Source organism: Carcharhinus amblyrhynchos, chromosome 14, assembly GCF_965287045.1.
Source record: "Carcharhinus amblyrhynchos chromosome 14, sCarAmb.v2.hapA, whole genome shotgun sequence".
Classification (NCBI taxonomy): Eukaryota; Metazoa; Chordata; class Chondrichthyes; order Carcharhiniformes; family Carcharhinidae; genus Carcharhinus; species Carcharhinus amblyrhynchos.
Genome location: NC_137337.1, coordinates 24652249 through 24679393, shown reverse-complemented (window position 1 = coordinate 24679393; position 27145 = coordinate 24652249). Strand labels below are relative to the sequence as shown.

The 27145-nt window shown below is 40.8% G+C and overlaps 1 protein-coding gene across 3 annotated transcripts in view; it reads left to right on the top strand.

Annotated features, from left to right (window-relative positions):
• The first annotated feature begins 3618 nt into the window (after window positions 1-3618).
• Window positions 3619-27145, top strand: part of ptpn21 (protein tyrosine phosphatase non-receptor type 21) — a 63906-nt gene continuing 40379 nt past the window's right edge. Inside the window, exons 1-6 of one of the 3 annotated variants that reach the window (XM_080202445.1) lie at window positions 3619-3694; window positions 11854-12016; window positions 14666-14947; window positions 17468-17637; window positions 18683-18780; window positions 23008-23075. In XM_080202445.1, the coding sequence (XP_080058571.1) occupies window positions 14768-14947; window positions 17468-17637; window positions 18683-18780; window positions 23008-23075 (516 nt within the window). In that variant the 5' untranslated portion in view covers window positions 3619-3694; window positions 11854-12016; window positions 14666-14767. Of the gene's footprint in view, window positions 3813-11853; window positions 12017-14665; window positions 14948-17467; window positions 17638-18682; window positions 18781-23007; window positions 23076-27145 lie in introns of all 3 variants that reach the window. The other 2 variants (XM_080202444.1, XM_080202446.1) reach the window with 2 other exon arrangements.

The window sequence follows — 27145 nt, the reverse complement described above, 5'->3', positions numbered from 1 at the left end:
TGGGGAGTGTCCAGAGGTGGTGAGACTCAAAGCAAGGAAGGAAGGATCTGACAGCATCTTTCTCACCACTAGCCCAGCTACCTTTTGGTGCTTGTTTGAGAGTTCTGATGATGAGGCAACTTTTGAGAGTCTGTTCAGGGAACCAACTTACAGGATCCACCATTACCTTGGACATGATGCCTCTCAAATAAACTATCTTTCCCATAACCCTATGTTTGAATCTCTGCAGCAGGTATCTACCCAGTACTGAAGTAGTTCTTATCATATATGCATATGCAATTAAAGGTGACTATGACAAAGGTAAACTTTCCCTCCTCATTTTGTCTACAGCCTTTGATAAGGTCAACCACACATCCCCCTCCACTGCCTCTCCACTGTCAACCAAATGGGTGGAACTGTTCTTACCTGGTTTGATTCCTATTTCTCTAATTATAGCTAGAGAATCACTTGCAGTGGTGTTTCTTCCTGCTCCTGGACCATTACTCCTTGCAATGCAACAAGTTTGTGAGCAAAATTCTAACTCATGGAATAAAAGGGAGAGTACAAAAATGGATACAGCTATTCTGACTTCAAATTGTTCTGTGCGTGTCCAGAGGGCTGCTACAAGTTACAAGGCTGAGAAGTCACGATTTTCAATTCTTCAACCGAAGGACTCAGTTCCAGTATTAAGTGAGCAGTAGTCTTTGCTGTGTTAAAGCTGTGGAAAAGATTTTTTTGTCTGTGGGAAGTTTTTGTTTGATTGGAACATCTTCGATATATTTTTTGAGGGTGATACATTATCGGGGTAATTTTTGTTTTTGTCTGTAATTGATGAAAGTTATTGCTAATTTTCTTACTATACATGTTAACAATATTCTTAAATAATCTTTGTTTGATAAAAGGTCACTAGTGGATCATTTGAATCATACCTGAAGTGAAACATATCATGCTTATCCTGGCCAAATTCAAAGTGCAAAACTTATGATCCAGGCAGGCTTCATAAAATACTTTGGAGTTTCTGACCTGAATTATAACACAGGACCTAACTCTTCCACCAAGCCTTTGGTCATCTAACTTAATAGTTTTTCATGTGACTCGGTGTCATATTTTATCTTATGATGCTCTTGAAAAGCACATTGAGAAGTCTTATTACATTAAAGGTTCTATATAAATATATTTTTGTTGCTTCTGGGCTGTTTATACAATGGCTGAATTAGGACTAGGTGCTCATGTCAACGGGAAACCTGTTGGATGCTAATTCATGCATAACGGACAACATGCTTGCTAACCCTGCTATTCCGTGACTGGGCTGCCATTTTCAAAGGCGACCCGATCTCTGCACTCAGAGACAAGTTCCTCTCCCACAATGCCCATTGGAGCACCACCAGAGACGTTTACAGCATGGAAACAGACCCTTCAGCCCAATTTGTCCTTGCTGCCCTTTTTATTAAACCCCTAAGTTAGTCCATAGAGTCATAGAGGTCTACAGCATGGAAACAGGCAACCGACTCCTCACCAAAGAGAAGTATCTTCCCCCACCACCCACAAATAATGGGTAAACCACCACCCAACCACTTCAAAGATCCAAAGAGGAAGTTAAACCACAGACTGTAACTCAGGTTTTGATTCTGTCAATATTGCAGTCCTGAAGTGTATTTAAGGGAAATAAAAATAAACACCAGTATCCTGGAGAATGATAGAAATCTATTGAGCTGGCAGTTTTTATGAGGCACTGTACATTGAATTGGTTATAGATGGTTTGGGCTTCAATTGCAAAGGAGAGAGTTTTGACAATTTAAGCTTGCTGGGAACCCTCAGCAATTACAAATCAAAGCTATGTGCATACAATGGAGCTGAGTGCACAGCTGTGTAGACTAGAACCCCCTGCGCAGATAAAATTGACATCTCTTTGAGGGCTTCAGAGGGTTCTGCTCTGGGTGAATTACAAGAGCTAATTGAATTGGGCTTCAAACCCACTAATTACATTCAAAATAGTGAATTTGAATATGCATCAGATTCCCACTATGGGTGGGAACCTGATTGGAGCTGGCGGGGTGGGCCAGGAGCATCGTGACATGTTTGGCGCCCAGCGCTAAATTTTTTTTTGCACTGACACCCAATTCACCAGGCTAATCGCAATTCACAACTCAGAGCTAGTGCGGACAGAGTTCTTTTCCCCTATATATATTAATGATTTGGATAAGTAAAGTGAAAAGCTTGAAGATGAAACAAAATTTAGGTGGGAGGCAAGTGATAAGCATAATAGTAAAGGATACAAATAGGCCAAAAGAGTGAGCAAAGCTTAGCAATTGGATAGAATGTAGGAAAATATTAAGTTATGTATTCTGGCAAGAAGAATAGGAGCAGAATGTCATTCAAATGCAGAAAGTTGCAGCAGAGAGACTGGGGGTCATAATAAATCACAAATGGCTAGTGTGCAAGTTCAGTAGGTAATAGGGAAGGCAAATGGACAGTCTCAATTGGAATCTTGTAACCACCCCCCCAATGACTTGCAAAATCTGGGCTTGGGCTTGCAAAATCTCACTAACTGTCCTGACTGGAGACAATACACATCTCTTTAACTTGCGCTTAGAGCTCTCTCCACTCACATTGTCTGTATCTTTAAGACTTGATTATCTGTTAAGACTTGCATTTCAACCATTATCTTGTAAGTTGAGTTTTTGTCCATATAATGCCCTGTTTGTGAACACAACTCCTCACTCACCTGAAGGAGCAACACTGCCAAAGCTTGTGCTACCAAATAAACCTGTTGGACTTTAACCTGGTGGTGTGAGATTTCAGCTGTGTTTATCCCAACACAGAAATGCCAGCATCTCCACAACTTGCCATGATGTGACATTTTACGACAATGCATGTAAATAAAGGCTCTTAGGGCATGCTGGCACAGTGGTTAGCCCAGCTGGCTCACTCTGTTAGGGATCTGGGTTCGGTTCCCAACTGTGCGGAATCTGCACATTCCCCCCTGTGTCTGTGTGGGTTTCCTCCCACAGTCCGAAAGATGTGCTGGTTAGGTGTATTAGCCATGCTAAATTCTCCCTCAGTGTACCTGAACGGGTGCTGGAGTGCGGCGATTCGGGGAGTTTCACAGTAACTTGATTGCAGTATTAATGTAAGCTGACTTGTGACACTAATAGATAAACAAATAAACTTCAAAGATTTCCAGCCTCCACAGCATTTTGGTTTAATCACACAATCTGCACGTGAGCTGGGCTGGAACCATCCGTACAAAGTATTAAAACGGGTTGAAGATGTTTTTGACCAGCAGTTTGATGCCAGCTGTCCCATGCCATGCATTCTCTCTTGCACACCGCATTCCAATGGTCTGAGGTAATGGGCTCTGCAACACCACCGCCACCCAATATCACTCCTCAAATACGGAGGCTGCCACTCACACCATCACAACTCCCCTCTTTCTTAAAAGAAATGCACTTAAGCATCTTTATTCAAACAAAACAGCCACAAACCAAACGGAACCACTTCCACTGCCTATCCAGACGGGCCAACGGTCAAAGCACGAGCCGCCGAATCGGCGATGAATGTAGTGCGGCGGAGGAATGCTGAGGGAGGGCGGAGTAAGTGTGGAGGCGGAAGTGCGCGCGCTGCTGCTGTTGTGGGGGCGGGCGGCACGCGGAGGGACATGTTGTTGTGGTGAGGCGGTGCGCGCGCGGGCGGAGGGGCACAGTTTGTTGTTGTGGTGAGTCCGGGTGGTCTGAGCGCGGAGGGACAATAGCTGGAATGGGGAGTTGTCCGGCTGGGTGGATTGTCCTGTGGAACTGCTGCGAGCAGAGTTCTTTCTGGAATATGTGAAGAAGGTAACTTGGCAGCGGGTATAACCCCCCTCTCCATATTATTTTCCTTCCACTCACTGGGTCATGTTGATATCAGCCTCTGGTTCCTTTAACGGCTCTGGACGATAAGCGGAGAACCCCCATCACCCCACCCCCTCTATTTTCAGGTCGAAAAGTGGGGTGGGGTGGAAGCAGTTTAAAGGTGTTTCACGACTTTGGTTTTGTTGCTTTATTTGCCTTGTGTAAATTTGGGAGGGGGGGGGGGAAGAAATGTCGTCTGTCTGACACTTGGGCTGGGGTTTCCTGATTACTTTATTATCCAGAAAACTTGCTGAGCTCCGCCAGGAATGCTGTTGTTTAGCCATCACATTGTCTGCATGCTTGGCGGCGTTTGCGTTCGACTGAAATATGTGGCGTCAGTATGTTTAACACTCTTTAAATGTCGCACCTGTTACTATTCTGCAAACTTTTATTTTTGTCTCCCCTCCAGTATTTCATTGGAAAACGTGTTTGTTTAGATCCTGTTGCTTCTCATAGAAACCCTACAGTGCAGAAGGAGGCCAATTCGGTCCATCGAATCTGCACCCACCACAATCCCACTTGGGCCCTATTCCTGTAGCCCCACATATTTACCCTGCTAATTCCCTGATACTAGGATCAATTTAGCATGGCCAGTCAAACTAACACGGACGTCTTTGGACTTTGAAACGAAACCGGAGCACCTGGAGGAAACCCACGCAGGCACGGGGAGAATGTGCAGACTCTGTACAAACAGTGCCCTGAGGCTGGAATCGAACCTGGGTCCCTGGTGCTATGAAGCAGCAGTGCTAACTAGCCACTGTGTTGCCCCAAGTAGACCTGTTTCACATTTGTTTTAGCTTTAAAAAAGTTAAGACTCTTTCCTAAAAGCAGTGCCATTTGTTGCTGCGTTATTCAAAATGCCTAGTTTTAACGTACCCCTGGCAAAATTGTGAATTAGAATGGATGAGACTAGTATTTCTTCACGGTATCGTTTTGAAATGAAAAACTGAACATTTTAGGAATCAGAAACTGACAACTCCAAAACCTTTTGGATACGCTCACTAAATGCACAATATGCAATTTAAATCAAAATGTTGTGCGTTAACATGAATAAATAATAATAGCACCAAACGAGAAACCATTTAGCCCATTGAGCTGTCTGCAGAGCAGTATTCCCAGAACCCTGGTCCATCCCTGTGGCTCTGCAGGTTTATTTCCCTCGTGCCCATCTGATTTTCTTTTGAAATAATTGCTCCAATGTTATTTTTGTCTGCGGTAAAGCTTTTTCATATTGAGATTTCTAAGACCAAATACGATTTTCATGTTCACTTTAAAAGCTAAGTAGAAATTTAAGCCATTGTCTTTTGGTAAAGTTTGCATGTTTAATGGGACTCTGTTATAAGTAGGTAGGTGATCCCCACCATGACCCTCAATTATGACACCCCCACCATGACACCAAGATTGGGGGAACGGCAAATTGTGCGGAGGGTGTGGAGAGTCTACAGAAGGATCTAGATAGGCTGGGCGAATGGGCCTGGAAATGGCAAATGGAATTTAATGTTGGCAAGTGTGAGGTGGTCCACTTTGGTAGGAAGAATGGTAGGAAGGACTATTACTTACGGGGCGAAAAACTGCAGCAGGCGACGGTGCAGAGGGACCTCGGGGTCTTTGTGCATGAGTCGCAAAAACCCAGCTTGCAGGTGCAGCAGGTGGTCAGGAAGGCAAATGGGATGCTGGCCTTCATAGCGAGGGGGATTGAATGTAAAAGTAGGGAGGTCTTGCTGCAGGTGTACAGGGCATTGGTGAGGCCGCAGCCGGAGTACTGTGTGCAGTTTTGGGCGCCGCACCTGCGCAAAGATACTTTGGCCTTGGAGGGAGTGCAGAGGAGGTTTACTAGGCTGATACCGGAGTTGAGGGGGTTGAGCTATGAGGAGAGGCTGAATAAACTGGGCTTGTACTCGTTAGAGTTTAGAAGAATGAGGGGAGATCTCATTGAGACATATAAGATGATGAATGGGATGGATAGGATAGAGGTGGAAAGACTCTTCCCGCTCAGAAAGGGCTGTAGGACTAGGGGGCACAGCCTCAAGATAAAAGGGGGGCGGTTTAGAACGGAGTTGAGGAGGAACTTCTTCACTCAAAGGGTGGTGAATCTCTGGAATTCTCTGCCCATTGAAGTGGTGGAGGCTGCCTCGCTAAATATTTTTAAGATGCGGGTTGATGGGTTTTTGATAGGAGAGGGGATTAAGGGTTATGGGGAGAGGGTGGGAAAGTGGAACTGAGCAGCGACAGATCAGCCGTGATCTTATTGAATGGCGGGGCAGGCTCGAAGGGCTGGATGGCCTACTCCTGTTCCTATTTCTTATGTTCTTATGTTATCTGAACTCCTCTAATTTTCCGGCTTCTTATGCCATTGGTAGCTGCACTTTGTTGCCCAGTCCCCAAACTCTGGAAATACTCCCCTGCTTCGCTCCGTTTTTTCATTTCTCTTGCCTCTAAGACATTTCTTAAAGCCCTCCATTTGACCAAGCGTTTGGTCACCTGACCTAGCATCTCTTTATGTGGTCTGGTGTTATACTTTGTTTTTAATGCTCCTGTGAAATACCATGGAGTGTTTCATTGTGTTAAAGGCACTATATAAATATAAATTGTTATATTGCAGCTTGCTTTGGCCAAAACTCCATTTTTGGGCTATCTTGGATCCCAAAACTTCCATTCTGTGAATGTGGCAACAAGCCTTGCACGCACTTCAAAACAGAAAAATGAAAAGCAGCCATTAATTGATTTTTACACAGCATTTGCTTTATTTATTTGTTTTGGAACAGCTGATCTTAAAATTTGTAGATGTGCAATACAGTACCAGATTCAAGCCTGTGAGCTAGGCACCAGCAAAAGACCCATCTATACAATAACAGTTTTGAGATATGGTCCCCACGAAGCATTGGAGGTGATGCCTGCCTTTGCTGTGAGGAAGCCCTCAAGATATAGAAGATGGTCTACATTTTCCTTGATTCTCTGTTCATAATTGATAGTTGGGATGTTTTGTTGTGGAAGAGGACCTTGGTCTCTGGGTGTTTTAAGTACCATTTTCTCATGGTTTGGACAGGGAGTCAAAAATTACCTGGAGCTCAGTTTTTGAGTGAGTCCACAAAGTATCATTTACATGCTGATGCTCAGTGACTGAGAGTGGAGTGGTTTTGGAGTGAATGTGCCTTGGGTTAAACAGTTTTTGGAGCGAGAGAGATCAGCAACTTGCAAGTATAATGAGGTATGTAGTTTCTTCAGTGCTGTCAAGATGATGTTTGGTCCAAGTATTCAGAGGCCCATTCCGCTGAGAGCCAAACATGAAGGGAAGCTTATCAAGGACAATGAAGCAATTGGTGTGCACTAGGGATGGGAGGGAGGTACATTTTGAAGAACCCCTCAACTAGCATACTCTTCGATTCCATTCCTCAATACCCTGTCCATTTTGGTCTTGGTGTTTTTCCTGACTGGAGTGAAGTTGGAAAAGCCATTCGATGGCTGAAAAACAACAAAGCCCCTGGAGCGTATGGAACCCTTACTAAAAGTTTGAAACATGGCAGTGATACATTCCTGGCACTGCACAATTTCATCCCTCTACTGGGGAAGGTGCCAGGGGATCGCAAGGATGCTGTGATAGTGACTACGTTCAAGAAGGGATCTTGGTGCTGACAGAGGACACTCCCTGCTGTCGGACACAGGGAAGATCATTGGCAAAGATCCTTCTCCCAGTGGCCAAGGAACACTTTCCAGTGTGGGATTTGCCCAACAAGAGGCAATACAAGCATGATCTTCATTTGGGGGGTGGGGGGGTGGGATTTAAGAAAAATAGAAAGGAACAGCAATCAACCATTGTACATGACCTTTTTCTACCTTGCTTCTAATTGGCTGTTTACCGTGAAGGCTAATGGAGTATCCTCCTCAGAAATTTGTCGGCATCCTCTGTGTACTCCACGGTATCGTGCAATCTGTGACTCTTACCATGGGAACCACCACAAACTTTGTCTCTGTGAAAGCTGGAGTCAGACAAGTTGTCATTGTACCAACTCTCTCTTACATATTCCTCATTGCAATACTGCACCTCAACTCCAGTAATGACAAACAGGTGTGGAGATAATCTCATCTAATATGAAGTATTGCAGCTGCATTTTGGCTGTTATATCTATCTAGGAAGTTCCATTTGCAGCATCGCTCGAACCTTTTTTATATAGTATGTAACTGGCATAAAAAATCATTGTTTAAGCAAACTTTGCATGGATGTATGCGGGAAACAACTTGGATATGATTGATTTAAATCCTCTTCAAAATAGGCAGTTGCAACGATTTTCTAGTTTTGTTTTGTGTATTTTAAAAAGGCCAAGTGAATTGTTCAATGATGTGTTTCAGGTGAAGGACCATGTGCATTGATTGTGGCTCCCAGTAAAGGGATATTCTTTTAGCTTTTTCCTGGCTCTTATTTGGATTCCAGCCTCTCTATGAAAGAACATTTTAGCAGTATTTTTTTCTGAATGTCAGGACAGCTTGATGTATCTTTGCAGAGAGAAAGCTGTGTGAGAGTTTCTAAAGCAGGTAAAACTTTTTTTTAAATTGTAGTGCCAAAGGAACCAGGTACATGAAACTGATTTGAATCCAAAAAAGTTAGGATGTATAGTGTTTGTTACTGCTTTTGACTCAGGCTTACATATCTCATGAATAACCCAGATAGCTGTCAAAGGTCATTGGATTGCTCAATTTGTTACATGCATGACAGCAATGCTTTACCGCTTTCACACACAACTGTAAAGTGTTAAAATATTTTGGTTTACACCATTTGACATGACACGAAGATGAGTGGAAAAGCAAATTGTGTGGAGGGTGTGGAAAGTCTGCAGAGAGACCTGGATAGGCTGAGCGAGTGGGCGAGGACCTGGCAGATGGAGTACAATGTTAGCAAGTGCGAGGTTATCCACTTTGGTAGAAATAATAGTAGGAGGGATTGTTATTTAAAAGACAAAAAGCTGCAGTATGCTACGGTGCAGAGGGACCTGCGGGTCCTTGTGCACGAATCGCAAAAACCCAGTCTGCAGGTGCAGCAGGTGATCAAGAAGGTGAATGGAATGTTGGCTTTTATAGCAAGGGGGATAGAATATAAAAGCAGGAAGGTCTTGCTGCAACTGTACGGGGTACTAGTGAGGCTGCAGCTGGAGTACTGTGTGCAGTTTTGGTCGCTGCACTTGCGCAAGGATATTTTGGCCTTGGAGGGAGTGCAGAGAAGGTTCACTAGGCTGATACTGGAGATGAGGGGGCTAGCCTATGAAGAGAGACTGAATAGACTGGGTCTGTACTCGTTTAAGTTTAGAAGGCTGAGGGGGGGATCTTATAGAGATGTAAAAGATAATGAAGGGGATGGATAGGGTAGAGGTAGAGAGATTCTTCCTGCTTAGAAAGGATAGCAGGACTAGAGGGCGCAGCCTCAAGATAAGGGGGGGGTGCAGTTTAGATCGGAGTTGAGGAGGAACTTCTTCACTCAGAGTGCTGAATCTCTGGAATTCTCTGCCTGTTGAAGTGGTGGAGGCTACCTCGCTGAATATATTTAAGTCACGGTAGATAGGTTTCTGAGAGACGGAGGAATTAAAGGGCGGGGGGAGAAAGCGGGAAAGTGGAGCTGATCCACTTCAGATCAGCCATGATCTTATTGAATGGCGGGGCAGGCTCGAAGGGCTAGATGGCCCACTCCTGCTCCTATTTCTTATGTTCTTATTTCAGTGTGATGAGGCACTAATGTATTTGCCTTTGAAGTGAGACTAGATTTAGTGTCCAGTTTAATAATGTATTTTTTTCTTTTAATTTGCTGTTTGATTTTCAAATAATTATCTGTTTTGTTATTTTGACATTCAATATAGATTGGTTAAAAGCCACAAGTGAATGAAATGCACAATAGAAAATTAGTACAGAAACAAAAGTTTCTATTATAAACAAACTTATTTAAAGTGGAATGTAATTGGGGCTGAAAAGTTCCACTGTCCAGCCTTCCATTGTTATATCCACCACTGAAAGTGTTAGTCAGTAAACAATCTGCCACACACACTAATGGACTGATTCCACAGGATGTGGCTGCAGAAAGTAGTAAATAGTTTTTGGCAACAGTGCAGCTTGGGATCCTAGAATTTTTTTTGAAGGATCCATTGACTTTGGGAGGTAGGGCAAATTAGCATTTAATAAAAATATTGTGGGTTTTATTTAGAATGTTGTTGATTGTCTCATCTTCTGTGGTACAATTTGTCACAGCTGTCAATATGAAGAGAGTTTTCAGAGCACGCTGTTGGATGTGAATTGATTTTAAACCTCCAGTGATTCAGAAGCTCTAAGATTTCCCTTTTCAGCCTTATAGTCATAAAGCAACAATCAGGCAGGGAAAAGACTCAGAACTGTGTAATTGTAATGTTGAGGTAAGACAGCATGGTCATGGTCTGCGCTGCTGAGTAGCTTCTTCGTTAGTTGCCAGTTGTAAATTGCTATGGAGTATTTCGTAAAAGATTTTATAAGGACGGGGTTTTTTCCATTTCAACTATGTTCAGAAGATTTGGATTTTTTGCGGTGTTGGGTGTGTGCTTGGGGGAAGTCAAAATAGTGAGGTGATTGTCTGGTAAGAAATGCTGTGGTGTTGGATGGAATTCACATGATTAAATTTATGATTCTTGAGACCATTAGCCTAATGCAAGTGGGGGAAAAAATAGACACTGAATTGCATTAATAGAATGTTAGAATACAAATAAGTGTGTTGATGCTGTGTCATTACTTTGGATATTGGCTTGGGTTTGTGGTATTATTTGGGTAGTTATATGTTTTGAGAAAATGGAACATAATGCTGCTGAACTGATTAAGTAGCACATCACAGCACATGAGGTTAAGATTGTTTGTGTCAGAATAGATTTTTTTGAGACAATTGCAGCGCAGCCTTTAGGCACTTCTTAGCTAATCTGCGCAAATTTTTCACACTTGTCAAAAGCTCAGAGATGAAGGAATGTGATTTAGTAATAAATAGACAAGTCTGTTTTAGAGAATAGGTTTCCAGGTAAACCTGTTGAATCAAATAATATAAATGACTTCAAGAACGAATTAGGCTGATTGTGAACTATGTTCTTTGGAAGCTTAAACCAATGCAATACTCCCATTGGTTGGAGGTGAGTCTCATGCCTCATGACTTAAGAATGTTCTATAATCTTCAGAGTTTTACTGCAATTTTTACATTGAGCAACCAGAAAATGATGTCAAATACATTAAAGTGGTTTTGGAATTTAAGTTTAAATTCAGCTTTAAGAAAAATCAATCTGGCAATGTTATTTATTAAAATGAGTATTTTGCGGCATTAAGAAAACATTTGTGAAACCATTCTGAAAGCTGTAGTTCTAGCATGGCGATTCCAAAGTAAAAATGAAAATTAAGTATCAACATTTTTAACGTCTGTAGCCTAGCATCAGGTTTCCAGTTTGTTCAGTTTAGACTTCTCAATTTTCTGATGGAGCAATCAAATAGTAGGAAATGGCTCTCTTTCAGGACATTGTCTTTACCTGCTGCTATCTCCACAGCTCAACCAAGAAACCTAGCAGTAACTGTAACTGTTTCTCTTGACCATTTCACTATTGGCACCTCTTGAGCATAACCTGCCTGATAAGCTTCTGCTTTTTATGTACCAGTCACTTCCCATCCTAATCCAGCCCTGTCTTGCTGCTTCCATACTTGTTCATGGAAAAGAAGCAGTGGCATGATTCTGGGAATCCTAACATATTTTTATAGTATTTGGGCCATTTGATATGGCTGAACTGAATAACTGCAATCCATATGTAGCCCATGATGTTTGTTGATGCTTTCCTGATGCTGTAAATTCTTTTCATGTTTGAATTGAATATTTTTACTGTTTAATTAATCTCTGTTAAGAACAATGAAAAATGTTCAATACTAGTAAAACTCCAGTTGCATTTGGAATTTTTATTCATTCAAGAGATGTGAGCGTTGCTGGCATTTGTACCATGTTTACTTCCAGGTCAAAAGACAGATAACAACCAAACCACCAGATAGCAGAGTAATGTGGTGAAGCACCATCTGCAGCAGAATGCTCAAGGGTCAGTTCAGGATCACACTTCATGCTTGGTTCGCAATTCTTTCCTTCCCAGGAGAATGAATACTGAAGTACCAAGGCCTTAAAGGTACACATTTTTGGACTTGATCCCTCATTGTGGCTTTCTGGATGTATTGTCCATAAAGAGTGAGAGAATGTGACCCACCTCATACTTCCTGAAGATCAGAGCCCACTGCTACATTTTGTTAGACCAAGGATCAGTGATTATCGATACTAGTTGGGACAACCCACGTTGTCATGAAGCAGTGAATGGAGATGAAATTTTTGTACATCGTATCTTTCAGAAATTTACTGTACACACTACATTTCAAACTCAAGTAAGCTATTTGTGAATATTCTGCTCGTGTCAAGTATGCTGATTAGATGCTGCAAAGAACAAAGAAAATTACAGCACAGGAATAGGCCCTTCGGCCCTCCAAGCCTGCAGCGACTATGCTGCCTGACTTAACTAAAACCCCCTACCCTTCCGGGGACCATATCCCTCTATTCCCATCCTATTCGTGTACTTGTCAAGATGCCCCTTCAAAGTCACTACGGTATCCGCTTCCACTACCTCCCCCAGCAACAAGTTTCAGGTATCCACTACTCTCTGTGTAAACAAAAAAAATTTGCCTCATACATCTCTTTTAAACCTTGCCCCTCGCACCTTAAACCTGTGTCCCCTAGTAATTGAATCTTCTACCTTGGGAAAAAGCTTCTGACTCTGTCCATGCCTTTCATAATCTTGTAGACTTCTAGCAGGTCTCCCCTCAACCTCTGGCGCTCCAATAAGAACAAACCAAGTTTCTCCAACCTCTCCTCATAGCTAATGTCCTCCATACCAGGCAACATCCTGGTAAATCTTTTTTGTACCCTCTCCAAAGCTTCCACATCCTTCTGGTAGTGTGGTGACCACTATATTCCAAGTGTGGCCTAACTAAGGTTCTATAAAACTGCAACATGACTTGCCAATTTTAAACTCAATACCCAGGCCAATGAAGGCAAGCAAGAAGTATGCTTTCTTGACTACCTTCTCCACTTGCATTGCGACTTTCAGTGACCTGTGTACCTGTACACCCAGATCCCTCTGCGTATTGATAGTCATAAGGGTTCTGCCATTTACTGTATATTTCCTATCTGTATTAGACCTTCCAAAATGCATTACCCCACGTTTGTCTGGGTTAAACTCCACCTGCCATCTCTCTGCCCAAGTCTCCAACTGATCTATATCCTGCTGTATCCTGTGGTCCTCATCGCTATCTGCAAATCCACCAACCTTTGTGTTGTCTGCAAACTTAATATCAATCCAGTTACATTTTCCTCCAAATTATTTATATATATTACAAACATCAAAGACCCCAGTACTGATCCCTGAGGATCAGAAACGCACCCTTCCACAGCTACCCTTGGTCTTCTTTGACTGAGCCAGTTTTGTATCCACCTTGCTAGCTCATCTTTGATCCCATACGACTTCACCTTCTGCACCAGTCTGCCACGAGGGACCTTGTCAAAGGCCTTACTGAAGTCCATGTAGACATCTACAGCTCTACCCTCAATCATCAATCATCTTCGTCACTTCCTCAAAAAACTCGATCAAGTTAGTGAGGCACGATCTCCCCTTCACACAACCATGCCTCTCGCTAATACGTCCACTTATTTCTAAGTGGGAATAAATCCTGTCCTGAAGAATCCTCTCCAATAATTTCCCTACCACTGATGTAAGGCTCACCAGCATGTAGTTACCTGGATTATTCTTGCTGTTGGTTAATTGTTGATAATTGCAGAGTTTTACCAGAGTCTTTTGTGCCTGTAATCAGAAAAGATATTTTCTGATATCCACTTGCCATTCATGAATAATTAATCGGAATTGGAAGAATAATATAAAATCAGCTATATGGCAAGAATTCAAATAAGATGGGTGATGTTACTTTCTGGCTTCATTAAGTCATGTTAAAATGTTCAAATTTACAAAGTGTGAAGTTAATAGGTCTAGTGCAAGATGAATTATATACTGGTAGTGAAGAGTGAATTTTCAAAACTTGGTATGCACGACCAAGCTTGTGCTGTCTAATACTGATGTTATTTTAGCCAAGTTTCAGGTTTTTTTCTTAAATGATGTAAGGAAAATACCTTTAGTGATTATATGATCCAATTTTAGTTGGCATGTTTTGTCTTTTCTGGTTTTTCTCTTTCTGGACTCTTGCTGTGGCAATTCTTACTGATAAATGGTTTTAGTTTTGAGGGAAATGCCTCATACTGTATTGAATGAACTCTGTTTTCTGCATCGCTCTGTTATGTTTGAAATGGAGTTATGTACATGGACTTTGACTTTGCATCTGTGAATTAAATCAATTTCATAAAATAGTATAGTTGTTTGGAAAGTGGAGCTCCCCATTACGCTGTGCATCTTTTCATATACGGATTTGTGGCCAATTGCAGTGATTTATTGTAAAAAAAATGCAGTACACTTATTGTCCTAAGTTTAAGTGTAATCTCTCGGCCTGGATCCTAGCTGAATTTGTGTGACGCTATGATCTTAACTTGCATCAAGCACAGATCTTTGCCCTGAGTTTCTTTTCTATAAAATAGTTTTAATTTTCAACAGGTTGAAAATTCTTGGAGATAATTTATCTTTTATGAAATTAGAAGCTTTTCCCAGTTGTAATTGAAATAACATTTCCTTGGAAGAATGAGGAAACTGCACTTACAGCTATTTATTGCCTCTTTTGTTTTGCAGGGCAATGTTTCCCAGATGCAAGTGGATAAATCTCCTGCTGGGTAACTTCTGCAAGAAACACCAAGTGAGGGAAGAAGTACAAGAGATTTAATTTTATTTGCAATGCCATTACCTTTTGGGATAAAATTGAAAAGAACGCGAAGATATACCGTCTCCAGTAAGAGCTGTGTGGTTGTGCGGATCCAGCTGCTGGATAATGGATTTCTGGAATTCACTCTTTCTGTTGAAAGCACAGGTCAAGAATGCTTGGAAGCTGTTGCACAGAGATTAGAACTGAGAGAGGTGAGGAATCTTGAAACAGTATAGTATTTTTATTTAGCTTATTAAGGCCAAGATCTCTATTAAAACTCTGGTAAGGAATAATGGTCAGTCGCAATCTTGGATGGCAGTGCAAACTTTGTAAAAGATTGGACATCAGTTTACATGAAAATATTTTTAAAATGCAGCATGTGGCCAATTTTTTGAGTGCAGTGAAGGCAATGTTCTCTTTAGTAACTTCAGCCATTTGCCTAGTTTTGTGATTACGCACATATGGAATCAAAGGCTTGCCTGCAGGAGGTGCATGGAAAATCTGATTTTTCTTTAAAAGTCTTGGTTTCATTTCTGTAGCTTCACAGTGAGGCAGTAAAGTTGTGGAAATCGAGGCTGAGGCAATCGTGGACAGCGGGCCATAAGTCCTTTAATGTTGCAACGGCACGCAGTTCTAATAGTCTCAGCTGGTGGCACAGTGGTTAGCAGTACTACCTCAGTGCCAGGAATCTGGGTTCAATTTTAGCATTCGGTGACTGTGTTGAGTTTGCATGTTCTCCCTGTGTGTGCATGGGTTGCCCCCAGGAGCTCCAGTTTCCTCCCACAGTACAGTGATCTGCAGGTTAGGCAGATTGGTCATGCTGTGTTACCCTTTGATGTCCCAAGATGTGTAGGTTGGGATTAACAGCATAAATAACATGGGGTTATGGGGACAGGGCCTGGGTAAGATTAAAAATTGGATTGGTGCAGATTGATGGGCTGAATGGCCTCCTGCAGTGTAGGAACTCTCTATGATTCTTATTACAATGGATTTTTTATTTTAAATCAAAAGAACTAGGAGCAGACAATACTGCCAGTTGAGCCTGCTCCCTTTTCTAGGGTCACGGCTGAACTTGTGTTTCAACCTTGTTCTATCCCCATATCCCTTGATTCCCTTATTGTCCCCTAATCTCAATCTCTGTTTGAATATACTCAATGACTGTTCATCCATAACACTTCAAAGCACTGCACTCTGTGTAGTGAAGATACTTTCAAAATAATGTTATATAGCGGGTTCCAGTATTTTGATCTATAGATAAGGGAATAGTAACATTTCCAAGTCAAGGAGTGTATAACTTGGAGGTGATGGTGTTTCCATGTGCCTGCTACCTTTGTCCTCCTGTGTGACTGAGGTTGCATGTTTTGGACGAGCTATTGAAGATTTTGTGATGTCACAGTTGTGCACATTGCAACCACTGTGTGCTGATGGTGGAGAGAATTAAAGTTTGCAGCCCTTACCTTCTTGCATCCCTTGTCATATTTTTCTCTTTTAGTGCTTGGGATTGCTATTGTTCTTTGCCTTTGTAGAAACAGTTTATTTTAGCTTTATACTTTGTTTCACTTCCTTTGGCCAAACTGGTGGGCTAAGACAGCAATTGAATCTGACTGAAGTCAAAATTGTAAACATAACCATTCCTGTTTGATTTTGAAACACATTGCAATGTCTAAAAATATATTTTGTTACATATTGACTTCGAACAAGGCAAATCTCTATTGAATTTGGTATTGAAACGCAAGGTCCCAAATTGCATATGTGTCATTCTTCTAATGTGATATTGGCTTTGTATGTTATGTACAGCACACTGTGCGTTAGGACATTCTGAATATGAAGTGTATCTTGGAACTTGATTTTCATTGGGAAAAGTGGGGAGTGCTGAGATGCTTTCAAAATGAAGAATCTGTTTTTACCGATTCACTAGTGCAAAATATGAAATTATGGGAAAAATAATGAAAAACTGACCTTAGTGATCTGATCATTGCACACTACTTTTGAAAAGATACCTGGGCAGCATAGTTTTTAACAGAGATTTTGTACGTACTCCTTGCTTCAGTAGAGGTTATTGACTTGATGTATATTTGTAGGGTCTGAATATGAAATAAACTTAAAATTGCAAAGAAGTTCTTATAGAATGGATAGAGCAATCCCATGCCCAAGAATTACAGGATTTTTCTGTGGTCTATCCTGTACTTGAATTGCTACATGGCATGTGTATAATATTGAAACATTTTTGCCAGGGCTTAAAAATATTTATAATGTGAGTGTTTCCTTTTAAAGTAGTGGAGGTGGAACTAGACTTTTTGCAGTTTTTTTTCCAGAGGATCAGTTGATCCGTTTGCTTCACTCTTCAATAGAATTCCAGATAGTATTCAGTTCAATTGCCTATCTTTGACAGTGTGGCCTGATCTTGTGATCACAGTTGTAGTCTTTTCATAATGTGGCATTTATTTTGTATTTGTTTTGGTGTAAGGTTATCTGATGCTCGTTTAAAAAGAGAAGATTAAAAAAATCATAAAGCTTAAAATTTCATTGACCATCAGCATCAGAAAGCCACCAACATTCATAGGGTTATATTCTTAATAGAGTAGAATAATGTATGCTAGTTAGCACAGTTTATTCTACTTAATAGAGTTATCTTCTTAAGCTATTGGTCATTTTGTTTACATTTGGTATAGTGCCACCATAAACTTCTGATGTCCTGCAGGTTAAAGTCTGAGTGTTGTTTTCTCCCACAGATTACTTACTTCAGTCTCTGGTATTACAATAAGCAAAATCAATCTCGATGGGTAGACCTGGAAAAGCCCATTAAAAAGCAACTAGATAAATATGCCGTTGAACCTACGGTTTATTTTGGTGTGGTATTCTACGTACCAAATATTTTTCAACTTCAGCAGGAGATTACAAGGTATGAAACTTTGGAGCTCGGCACTAGATACTGTTTGGGGGAAAAAAAACCTCAGTGTAGTCTTCAAGGAAGCACGTCAAAATTTAATCCTTGATGACCACGTAACCTTGGTTATTAGGTCAGAAATTCAAGATATTATGTATGGTATTTATATTCCCAGTTATTCAAAATTGAATAATTGATAAATACCAGAAGTCATTCAATCCTGAATCTTGAGTTGACAGAATGTTAGCTGCTTTACTTGTGCACATGCAATTAAATTTAGCATCAACCTTAAGTTATCCTTAGATGTTCAACCTATCTAATGTTATTAGAAACTTTGATGTGGAGTTGTTGGCATTGGACTGGGGTGGGCACAGTAGAAGTCTCATAACACCAGGTTAAAGTCCAGCAGGTTTATTTGGAAGCCCAAGCTTTCGGAGTGCTGCCCCTTCACCTGATAACTCACCTGATGAAGGATCAGTGCTTCAAAAGCTCCTGCTGCCAAATAAACCTGTTGGACTTTAACCTGGCATTATGAGACTGATTAAAAACTTAGGACTAGAGGGCACAGCCTCAAGATAAAGAGGGGGCGGTTTAGAACGGAGTTGAGGAGGAACTTCTTCACTCAAAGGGTGGTGAATCTCTGGAATTCTCTGCCTGTTGAAGTGGTGGAGGCTGCCTCGCTAAATATATTTAAGACGCGGGTTGATAGGTTTTTGATAGGCAAGGGGATTAAGGGTTACGGGAATGTGGAACTGAGCCACGACAGATCAGCCATGATCTTATTGAATGGCGGGGCAGGCTCGAGGGGCTAGATGGCCTACTCCTGCTCCTATTTCTTATGTTCTTATTAAGAGGTTGTGATCCATAGCCAGATCTTATGAATTTGATATCAGCTGGTGCAATGGTGAAGATCAAATTATTGTGCAGGATACCCTTGGGAAAGAGAGGGAAAAGTCCACGAATATTCAGATTCATCATTGTGCAGTAATTTCTGATATAGTTAGGAAAGAAAATTGTGTACAGAGTTAACTGCTTCAAGCACTTCTACTTATTTCTGCAGATACCAGTATTATCTACAACTGAAGAAAGATATTTTAGAAGGTCGCATACCTTGCACTTTAGAACAAGGAATTCAGCTTGCTGGTCTAGCTGCACAGGGTAAGGAAAAATTAATTGGTTAACATACTATTGATTCCAAAGTCCAAATGGCATGTACATTAATATCATTTCTTAGGACAGATATTAATGTCTGTTCTGGTTTTCCAATTAATGTTATCTTCCATACTTCAAGTCATTGGATTAGTAGATGCATCTCCAGTGCACTGTAGCATGTGGTTATTGTCCCAATCTTTCCTTCCCCTTTGCCAACATTTTAAATTTTCCATATTGAGTATTGCTGGATATCTTGGGTATCATTCAAAGTTGTCATTTCTACATACTTCATAAAAACCTCACTATCAGCCATCTCCAAATCCTTTTCCTCTCTATAGTCCTTGTACACGTTACCTCCCAAATGTGTGCCTATCTTTCTCACAATTCCATGTTTCCATCTCTATTTAAGTGTCCACCTCTGCCATCACACAACAGACTATAAACAAAAGCACAGGTAAGATTATTTATGATTGTGGCCATTGTTTATTATTCTTCCAGATCTCTCAGCAGCCTTTAATGTGGATTGACCACATCATCCTCCTCCAATATCTCTCTAATGTCCAGCGCACTGGGACTGTCGTCAGTTAGTTTTGCCCTTCCCATTCGCTCATTGCCATAATATCTCTTATTGCTCCTTAAGCATTAAGGATCACCCCAAAGTTCTATTCATGGTCAGCTACTCCCCCTTAACTATATGTTGTCTCTTGTCAATATCACCCATAGAGGTAAGGTCAGTTTCTCTCTTTAATGTAAATTCTAAATTCTCCATTATCTGTGCTGTTAGCTTTATCTGTCGTATGTCTTTCAAGTTGAACACTGAGAGGACCGAAGCCATCATGTTAAGCCCTGTCACAATCTATGTCCTCTATCCACTATCTTAAATTGAACCAGATTGTTCAATTTAGCTAAGTTTCCAACCCTGAACAGTCTTGAAGGGGGATGGTCCATAATGATATTAGTAGTAGAGGCCGGAGGAGGCACAGGATCCTGCAGGTAGATTTTAGAGAGCTAGGAAAGAAACTACCAAGCAGGATCTTAAAGATTTCTGAATTATCCCTGGTGCCATGCTCTACTGCGTACAGAAATAAAAGAATAGAGCAGATGAATGTACGGTTGGAAGGTGATGTAGGAAGGATTCCTGGGACATTGGGACTGGTTTTGAGGACAGGAGGGAGGGACCTATATGGGCTGGACAAGTTGTATTTAACTGGGACTAGTATCCTCACCCAACAGTATTTATTGGTGTTGGAAAGAGTTTAATAAACTAACTTGGCAGGGGAATTTGCACCAAGATGTTGTATTAGAATGCAAAAAGTGCATGCATGCAGGATTGGAAAAGGCAGTACTAAAATAAGAAATGGTATGGTGTTAGGTGGGGCAAAACCAAGCAAGTTGTAAATTAAGTTTACAAGCACATGTATGTAAATGTATGAAGCGTAGTAAATAAGGTTGGTGAGCTGCAGGTGCAGTTAACCAACAGGAATCTTATGTTGTGGTGATAATGGAGACCTGGCTTAAAAAAGGCAGGACTGGGGACTAAATGTCACTGGAGACAAAGTGTTCAGAAAACATTAGGAAAGAAAGAAAGAAAGGAGAGCTGTGGCAGTATTAATTAAGGAGAATATTACAGTGCTGGCCAGAGAGCACGTTCTGAAGATGTCAAGGATGGAATCTATTTAGTTAAGTTTTATGTTCAGGTGCTGGTGCATTCTGTGGTTACAAAATAATGGGAAAGATGTGGAGGAACAAAAATGTAAGGAAATTGAAGGTGCCAAACCTATAGAGCGGTAAGAATAGAAACTTTAATTATCCTAACGTAGACTGGGTAAAAGGACAGAGGAGGAAGAGTTTTTAAAAGGACAATTTTAATCAGTATTTTTCTGGCCCAATGAAGAATATTCTGGTTCTGGAGAATATGGTGGATCAGGTGTCAATAGAGGGAATATTTAGGAAACATATATTAAATATCAAAGTTCTGGGAAAGGATAAGGAGCAACCTAGAGTAAAAGAAAAATGGCTGAGAACAATTTAAATAGTTTTCAAGAGAATTGGACAAGCACTGAAGCTGAAACAAATGATGCACTGATGGAAAAGGGCAGAGTAGGGGGAAATAGTAGAATTGGTCATGCAGAGAACCTGCGTGATATGGTGTGCTGTAACCATTCCATAATTCTAACCCCATAATTCAGTCCATTGTAAGTATTGCCTACATCCACATCCATAAAATTACTCATCTGTCTCAGCCTTGGCTCATCCTCATGTTTGAATCATTTCATAATCTTGCACTTTGCAAGCCTTGTAACCACTTCCAGCATTTCTACTATACCTTTCCAAGTCCCTCCTTATAGTTGTTGATCACCACTTTCATTTTTAATTTGATACAGCAGCTATTTTTCTGCCTTTTGTAAAATGTCTGTTTTTTAATGTTCATGGTGTTAAGTAAATGCTAGGTAGTGTGCAAACTTAAATGTTGTGCCAAAATCAAATGAAGCGGTTGAATTTTTAATACTGATATGAATACTTAGGTTTGGGTTGTCAGTTTTAACCTTGCATGGCAATGATCTAGTACATTATATTCCCAGAATCAATTAATTTGTATTACATTCAGAATGAATCAATTTTTTTAAGTGAATCAATTAAATCAAGCAACATGAATGACTTTGCAGTTTAAATTTTACCTCTAATATGTCCCTCTGAGAAACTGAAGTTAATATTAGAGAGAAATTATTCTTGGTTTATAGCCTTAAAAAATTATAACATAGGATGTTGAAGTCATGACCTTTTATATCTGAGTTTTGCTTGGTTGAAGCGACATTTATTTTGTTTGATCTCTAACTGGCATGTATTTCTGTTTTTTTCCGCCTAACTCAGCTTCTTTGTTAGTCATAGAAACATGGGAACAGGAATGTCTTGTTCAGTCCCTGGAGTTTACGTTGATTTAACTGATAAAACTTAAAAAAAAATCTGATTCATTCTGAATGTAATACAAATTCGTTGATTTTGGGAATATAATGTACTAGATTATTGCTGTGCATGGATAAGACCCAGAACCCAAATATATTCATGCCTTGTTAAAAATTCAACTGCTTCATTTGATTTGGCATAACATTTAAGCTTGTGTACTTCATAACCATGTTCCCACACTATCCCCATATTTGTTGATGTCTTTATCTTGAAATCTATCAATCTGTGATGGAGCTTCCACAGCCCTTTAGGATAGAGAATTGCAAAGATTCACCACTTTCTGGGTAAAGAAATTCCTCCTCATCTGAGTCCGAAATGGTGCAATGAGCTCAATACAACCATCCCAGGATCAGTCTGGCCAATCTGTTGCATTACCTCTATGGCAAGTAACATCCTCCCTTGAGTTACAAGACCAAAAATATACACTGTACCCCAGATACAGTCTAAGGTTCTATACAGTTGAAGCTGGACACTATCAAGTGATAATATATTTAAAAGTCATGTTATACTAACATTTTTTCTGCAGCTAACTGTGCCAGTGACCCAAGATTTGTCACCTAAGTTAAAATTAAACCCGTTACTTTGCAAGATTGTAAGTATTGCCTCTGATCTATCTCATGAACATTGTGATGACTTTTAAATACCTACACAGATTTGTAGTGCATTTTGAAGTCAGCTTCTTGATTTTATTTTTTTCAAAAATTGGTGAGCCAGGAATCGCCAAGATATTTATCACCACTCTCACAAGCACAAACATCTCATTTTTAACAAGTCACAATAATTCAGCAGATTTTTAATAAATCCGATAGGTGATGTACTTACCAGCAATGATATTCTTTATGACAATGTGAGGTTTTTGTTTAACTGTGGATCTGCAAATTTTTCTTTCTATGTTCCTGCAACAACATCCCCTTCCCACCCAGAAACCTAAAAAAATGCATAATGTTGCTTGATAAATTTTAAAATACCTATTCAAAAGTTCAGGTGTCAGTGCTAAAGTACTTGTATTGTTGTTGAAGCAAAAATAGAAGCTTTGTGTACAATCACAATACTCTTGTTTTATTTCATAACCATTTGCTTTTTTTGTTGCTTTTATTAATACCACTGAGTAAAATGTAGACCCAGAAGTTTAATTGATGGACTATATTTTTGTTCTGATCCTTCACTGAATAATGAAATAAATTTTGAGCCGTTGCTTATCAATATACCTTGGGTCTTATTCTGTTTGATTTGCAATGTCTGACAGCTGTGATTTTTGCTATTTTTCAGCTGATTTTGGAGACTATGATCAATATGAATCCCAAGAGTTCCTCTACAAGTGTGATCTTTTTCCAGTTGTAAGTTCTGCTCATGTTATATATTGCAGAAGCTTTTTAAATGTTTAATATTTAAGAAAGCCTAAATGTTTTAAGAAATTAAGTGTTAGAATCTTGGAAGTACACTTTCTGTCAATCATAGCTTATCCCAGACAGTGTTCTAGTGTCTGTGGTAGGTGAATATATCATAACACTTGTATGTATCTAGCACATTTAATGTAACTAGCCCAAAAATATTTCACAGCGTTTTAAAATTAAGTATGACACTGAACCATATGAGATGTTAGGTCAGCTGACCAAAAGCTTGGCCAAACAAGGAAATTTTAAGGAATGTCTTGAAGGAGAAAAATGAGGAGTAAAGATAAAAATGTGTAGGGAGTGCATTCCAGAGCTCAGCCCCCAGAACATCGATGGTGCACATTTTAAAATCAGGGATACTTAAGAAGCCAGCATATTTTGGAGAAATGCAAGCATGTTGAAGGGTTGGAGGGAGAAAATTAAGAAACACTATGTGGGGGCGGATGCACAAGGACATGGAGGGATTTGGTGAGCAATTATGAAAATTTTAATGTCAAGATTTTAGGCTGGATTTGACAGTCTATACGTCAGACAGGTTTATGTAAAATTTTGTAGCGGGTAGGTCGTGCCTTACTAACCTTATTGAGTTTTTTGAGAAGGTGACCAAAGAGGTGGATGGGGGCAAGGCAGTTGACGTGGTATACATGGATTTTAGTAAGGCGTTCGATAAGGTTCACCATGGTAGGCTTCTGCAGAAAATGCAGATGTATGGGATTGTGGGTAATCTAGGAAGTTGGATCAGGAATTGGCTATCAGATAGGAGACAGAGGGTGGTGGTGGATGGTAAATATTCATCATGGAGTACAGTTACGAGTGGTGTGCCTCAGGGATCTGTTTTGGGGCCACTGTTGTTTGTAATTTTTATTAATGACCTGGATGAGGGTATAGTTGGGTGGATTAGTAAATTTGCTGATGACACCAAAATTGGAGGTGTGGTAGATTGTGAGGAAGGGTGTCATAGTCTGCAGGGAGACTTAGATAGGTTGCAGAGCTGGGCCGAGAGGTGGCGGATGGAATTTAATGCGGAGAAGTGTGAGGTAATTCACTTTGGTAGGAGCAACAGATGTGTCGAGTATAGGGCTAACGGGAGGACTTTGAATAGTGTGGATGAACAGAGGGATCTAGGTGTGTGTGTACATAGATCCCTGAAAGTTGGGAATCAAGTAGATAAGGTTGTTAAGAAGGCGTACGGTGTCTTGGCGTTTATTGGTAGGGGGATTGAATTTAGGAGTCGCAGTGTAATGTTGCAACTGTACACTACTCTAGTGCGGCCGCACTTGGAGTACTGTGTGCAGTTCTGGTCCCCGCATTACAAGAAGGATGTGGAGGCGTTGGAGAGGGTGCAGAGGAGGTTTACTAGGATGTTGCCTGGTATGGTGGGGAGGTCCTACGAGGAGAGACTGAGGGATTTAGGGTTGTTTTCGTTGGAAAGAAGGCGGCTAAGAGGGGATCTTATTGAAACATATAAGATGATTAGAGGTTTAGATATGGTGGATAGTGATAGCCTTTTTCCTCGGATGGAGAAAGCTAGCACGAGGGGGCATGGCTTTAAATTAAGGGGGGGTAGCTACAGGACGGATGTCAGGGGTAGGTTCTTTACCCAGAGGGTGGTGAGGGATTGGAATGCCCTGCCTGCTGCGGTTGTAAATGCGTCTAGTTTGGGGGCGTTTAAGAGATCTCTGGATAGGTTTATGGACGAAAAGGGATTGGTATAGGCTAGTGGGTCATTGTTTTTGTAACTGGTCGGCGCAACATCGTGGGCCGAAGGGCCTGTTCTGCGCTGTAATGTTCTATGTTTGATACCATTGAGTCAGCAATCTGATATCACACCAGTTCTCAGTTATTATGAAGGTGAATGGTAGTGAAATTGGAATTTCGTTTGCCGTTTTGGGAAAAAAAAACAAAGCCATTCAGCTTATTGAACATCAAATTGACTGCAACTTTTTGCACGCCCCCGGTTGTCTTGTTTGTTGGCCAGATAAAGGTTTGGGACTTATATCAGGAATGAGAAAGTGGTGCAAGGGTGGAAAGTAAGGACTGCAATTAGCATTGTTGCTGCATGTAGCATTAGTGCCTGCTGGTGAAGATGGCAGCATTTGGATATTATTAAACTTACTTTTAGTCACTTTTTTATGCTGTCATAATAAGGTAGTTAGAATAGGGGGCCTTTAAGTTGATGGCTGTGTCCGACTTTCATTTTACAACATAGCTCTCTCCTGCCTGCCATCCCAGCCTAGACTCTTACTTGGGTATGGAGTCCCATCCCTAGCTCAAATTGGCTGCTTTCTCACTGGAGGGCTATAAATTGGCTGTCTGACGTTTGATTCACCATACTGAGATGACTTCCACCATGCAGGAAACCATAAAATCCAGCCCAATGCTTCACCAGGAGCCAGTGAAGGCCAGTGAGTTGTGATAGCTGAACAGGACTTGTGTGAGTTAAAACATTGATTGTAAATTTATTATAGGTAAAAGTGTTTTGGAACAGTGAAGTCTAGAGATAATGAAGGCATGGATAAGATGAATAGAAATTGGGTGAAGTCAGGCAGTGTTACAGAGGTTGAAACAAGCAGTCGTAATGAAAGTGCAAGTATGAGGTCAACATCTCGTTTTGGGGTCAGATGTGACAGAGATCAAAACAGTTGTAAAGTAATGATATTTGGAGTGGAGGCTGCAGAAAATTGCTTTGGTTGTCCCAGTATTCAGTTTGATGCATGTCAATATTTCAAGTAAATAGTCTGATCATTTAGCAGCAGTTGAAGAGTTGAAAGATCTGGTGAGGCCAAGTTGGGGTGGAATCAATACTAAGCTTTTGAAAGATGCCACCGAGGGAGCAACGTGTAGATGAGAAATAGGAGGCGACCAAGGATAGATCTTTGGGGAGACGCCAGACATAATGGTGTGAGAGCAAGAAGAGAAACCATTGCAATTGATTCTGTGGCTACAATTAAATGGTTTAGAGCAGAACTAAGTGAGAGCCGTCCCACCCAGTTAAATGTTAGTGGAAAGACATTGGAAGAGAATAGCGTGTTCAATTGTTTCAAAGGCTGCAGACAGATCAAGAAGCATGAGGAGGGATAGTTTACCTTTTGTTGTAGTCACATTGGATATCATAGGATCAGTTCCGTAAAAGCTGGGAATAGATTTAGACGATGACAGCAAGTTCAAGAACTTTGGAGAGGAAAGTAAAATTTAAAACATAGTGAGCTCAATGTGTTTTATTTGAGGAGAGGGGTAAAAATGACGAATTTAAATAAGAAAAGGGCAACCTGAAGAGAAAACCATTAACAATATTGGGTCAACACGGAAACTAGGAGGTTAAGCCGCCTAGTTTAGTTTAGTCGGTAGTTTGGTTGGGAATAAGATCAAGGAAACGGAAGGTGAGTCTCTTGCATAAGAAGAGCTCATCCACCATCAGATCTGGCTGGATCATTTGAATTGGGTCCTGCTCATTTGCTAGAACTGATCTCTGGATAACCCCCACTTAGTCTTCCCAAACCCCTTTCCCTTCAGCCCTTCCCTCCAAAAAAAAATTGGAAAGAGTGCCTAAACTACTAATACTTAAGATCAGAACCATCTAATTGACTATCTTTGCTTCAATAAATGTACATTCAGGTGAAATATATTGATCTTTCCCACCTCTCCATTCCATGGGGCAGTGGCATATATATTCATTCATGCAGCAAAGATCCTGATCTTTCAGCTATGTTGTGGGAATGTATTTAATAGCAGATGAGCTCGGAAAGGGCATGAGTAAGACATGAGAAAGATGAAACTTCAGGAGCGAGAGCAGGGAACAGCAAAGAAAGCTGATCAGATGGTATTGATCTTATGACAAGTCTAGAGATCCTTGTATTTCTTTTTAGAGGTGTGGGTGGAAGGGAAAGGGTTTTAGAAAGACTGTTTGCAGTAGAGAAAAGAAGTAGGGGTTATCTAGAGAGCAGTTTTAGCAAATGTGCGGGACCCAGTGTCATTTTTAAGTTGTCTAGGTAGACCTGGTGATGGGTGGCTAA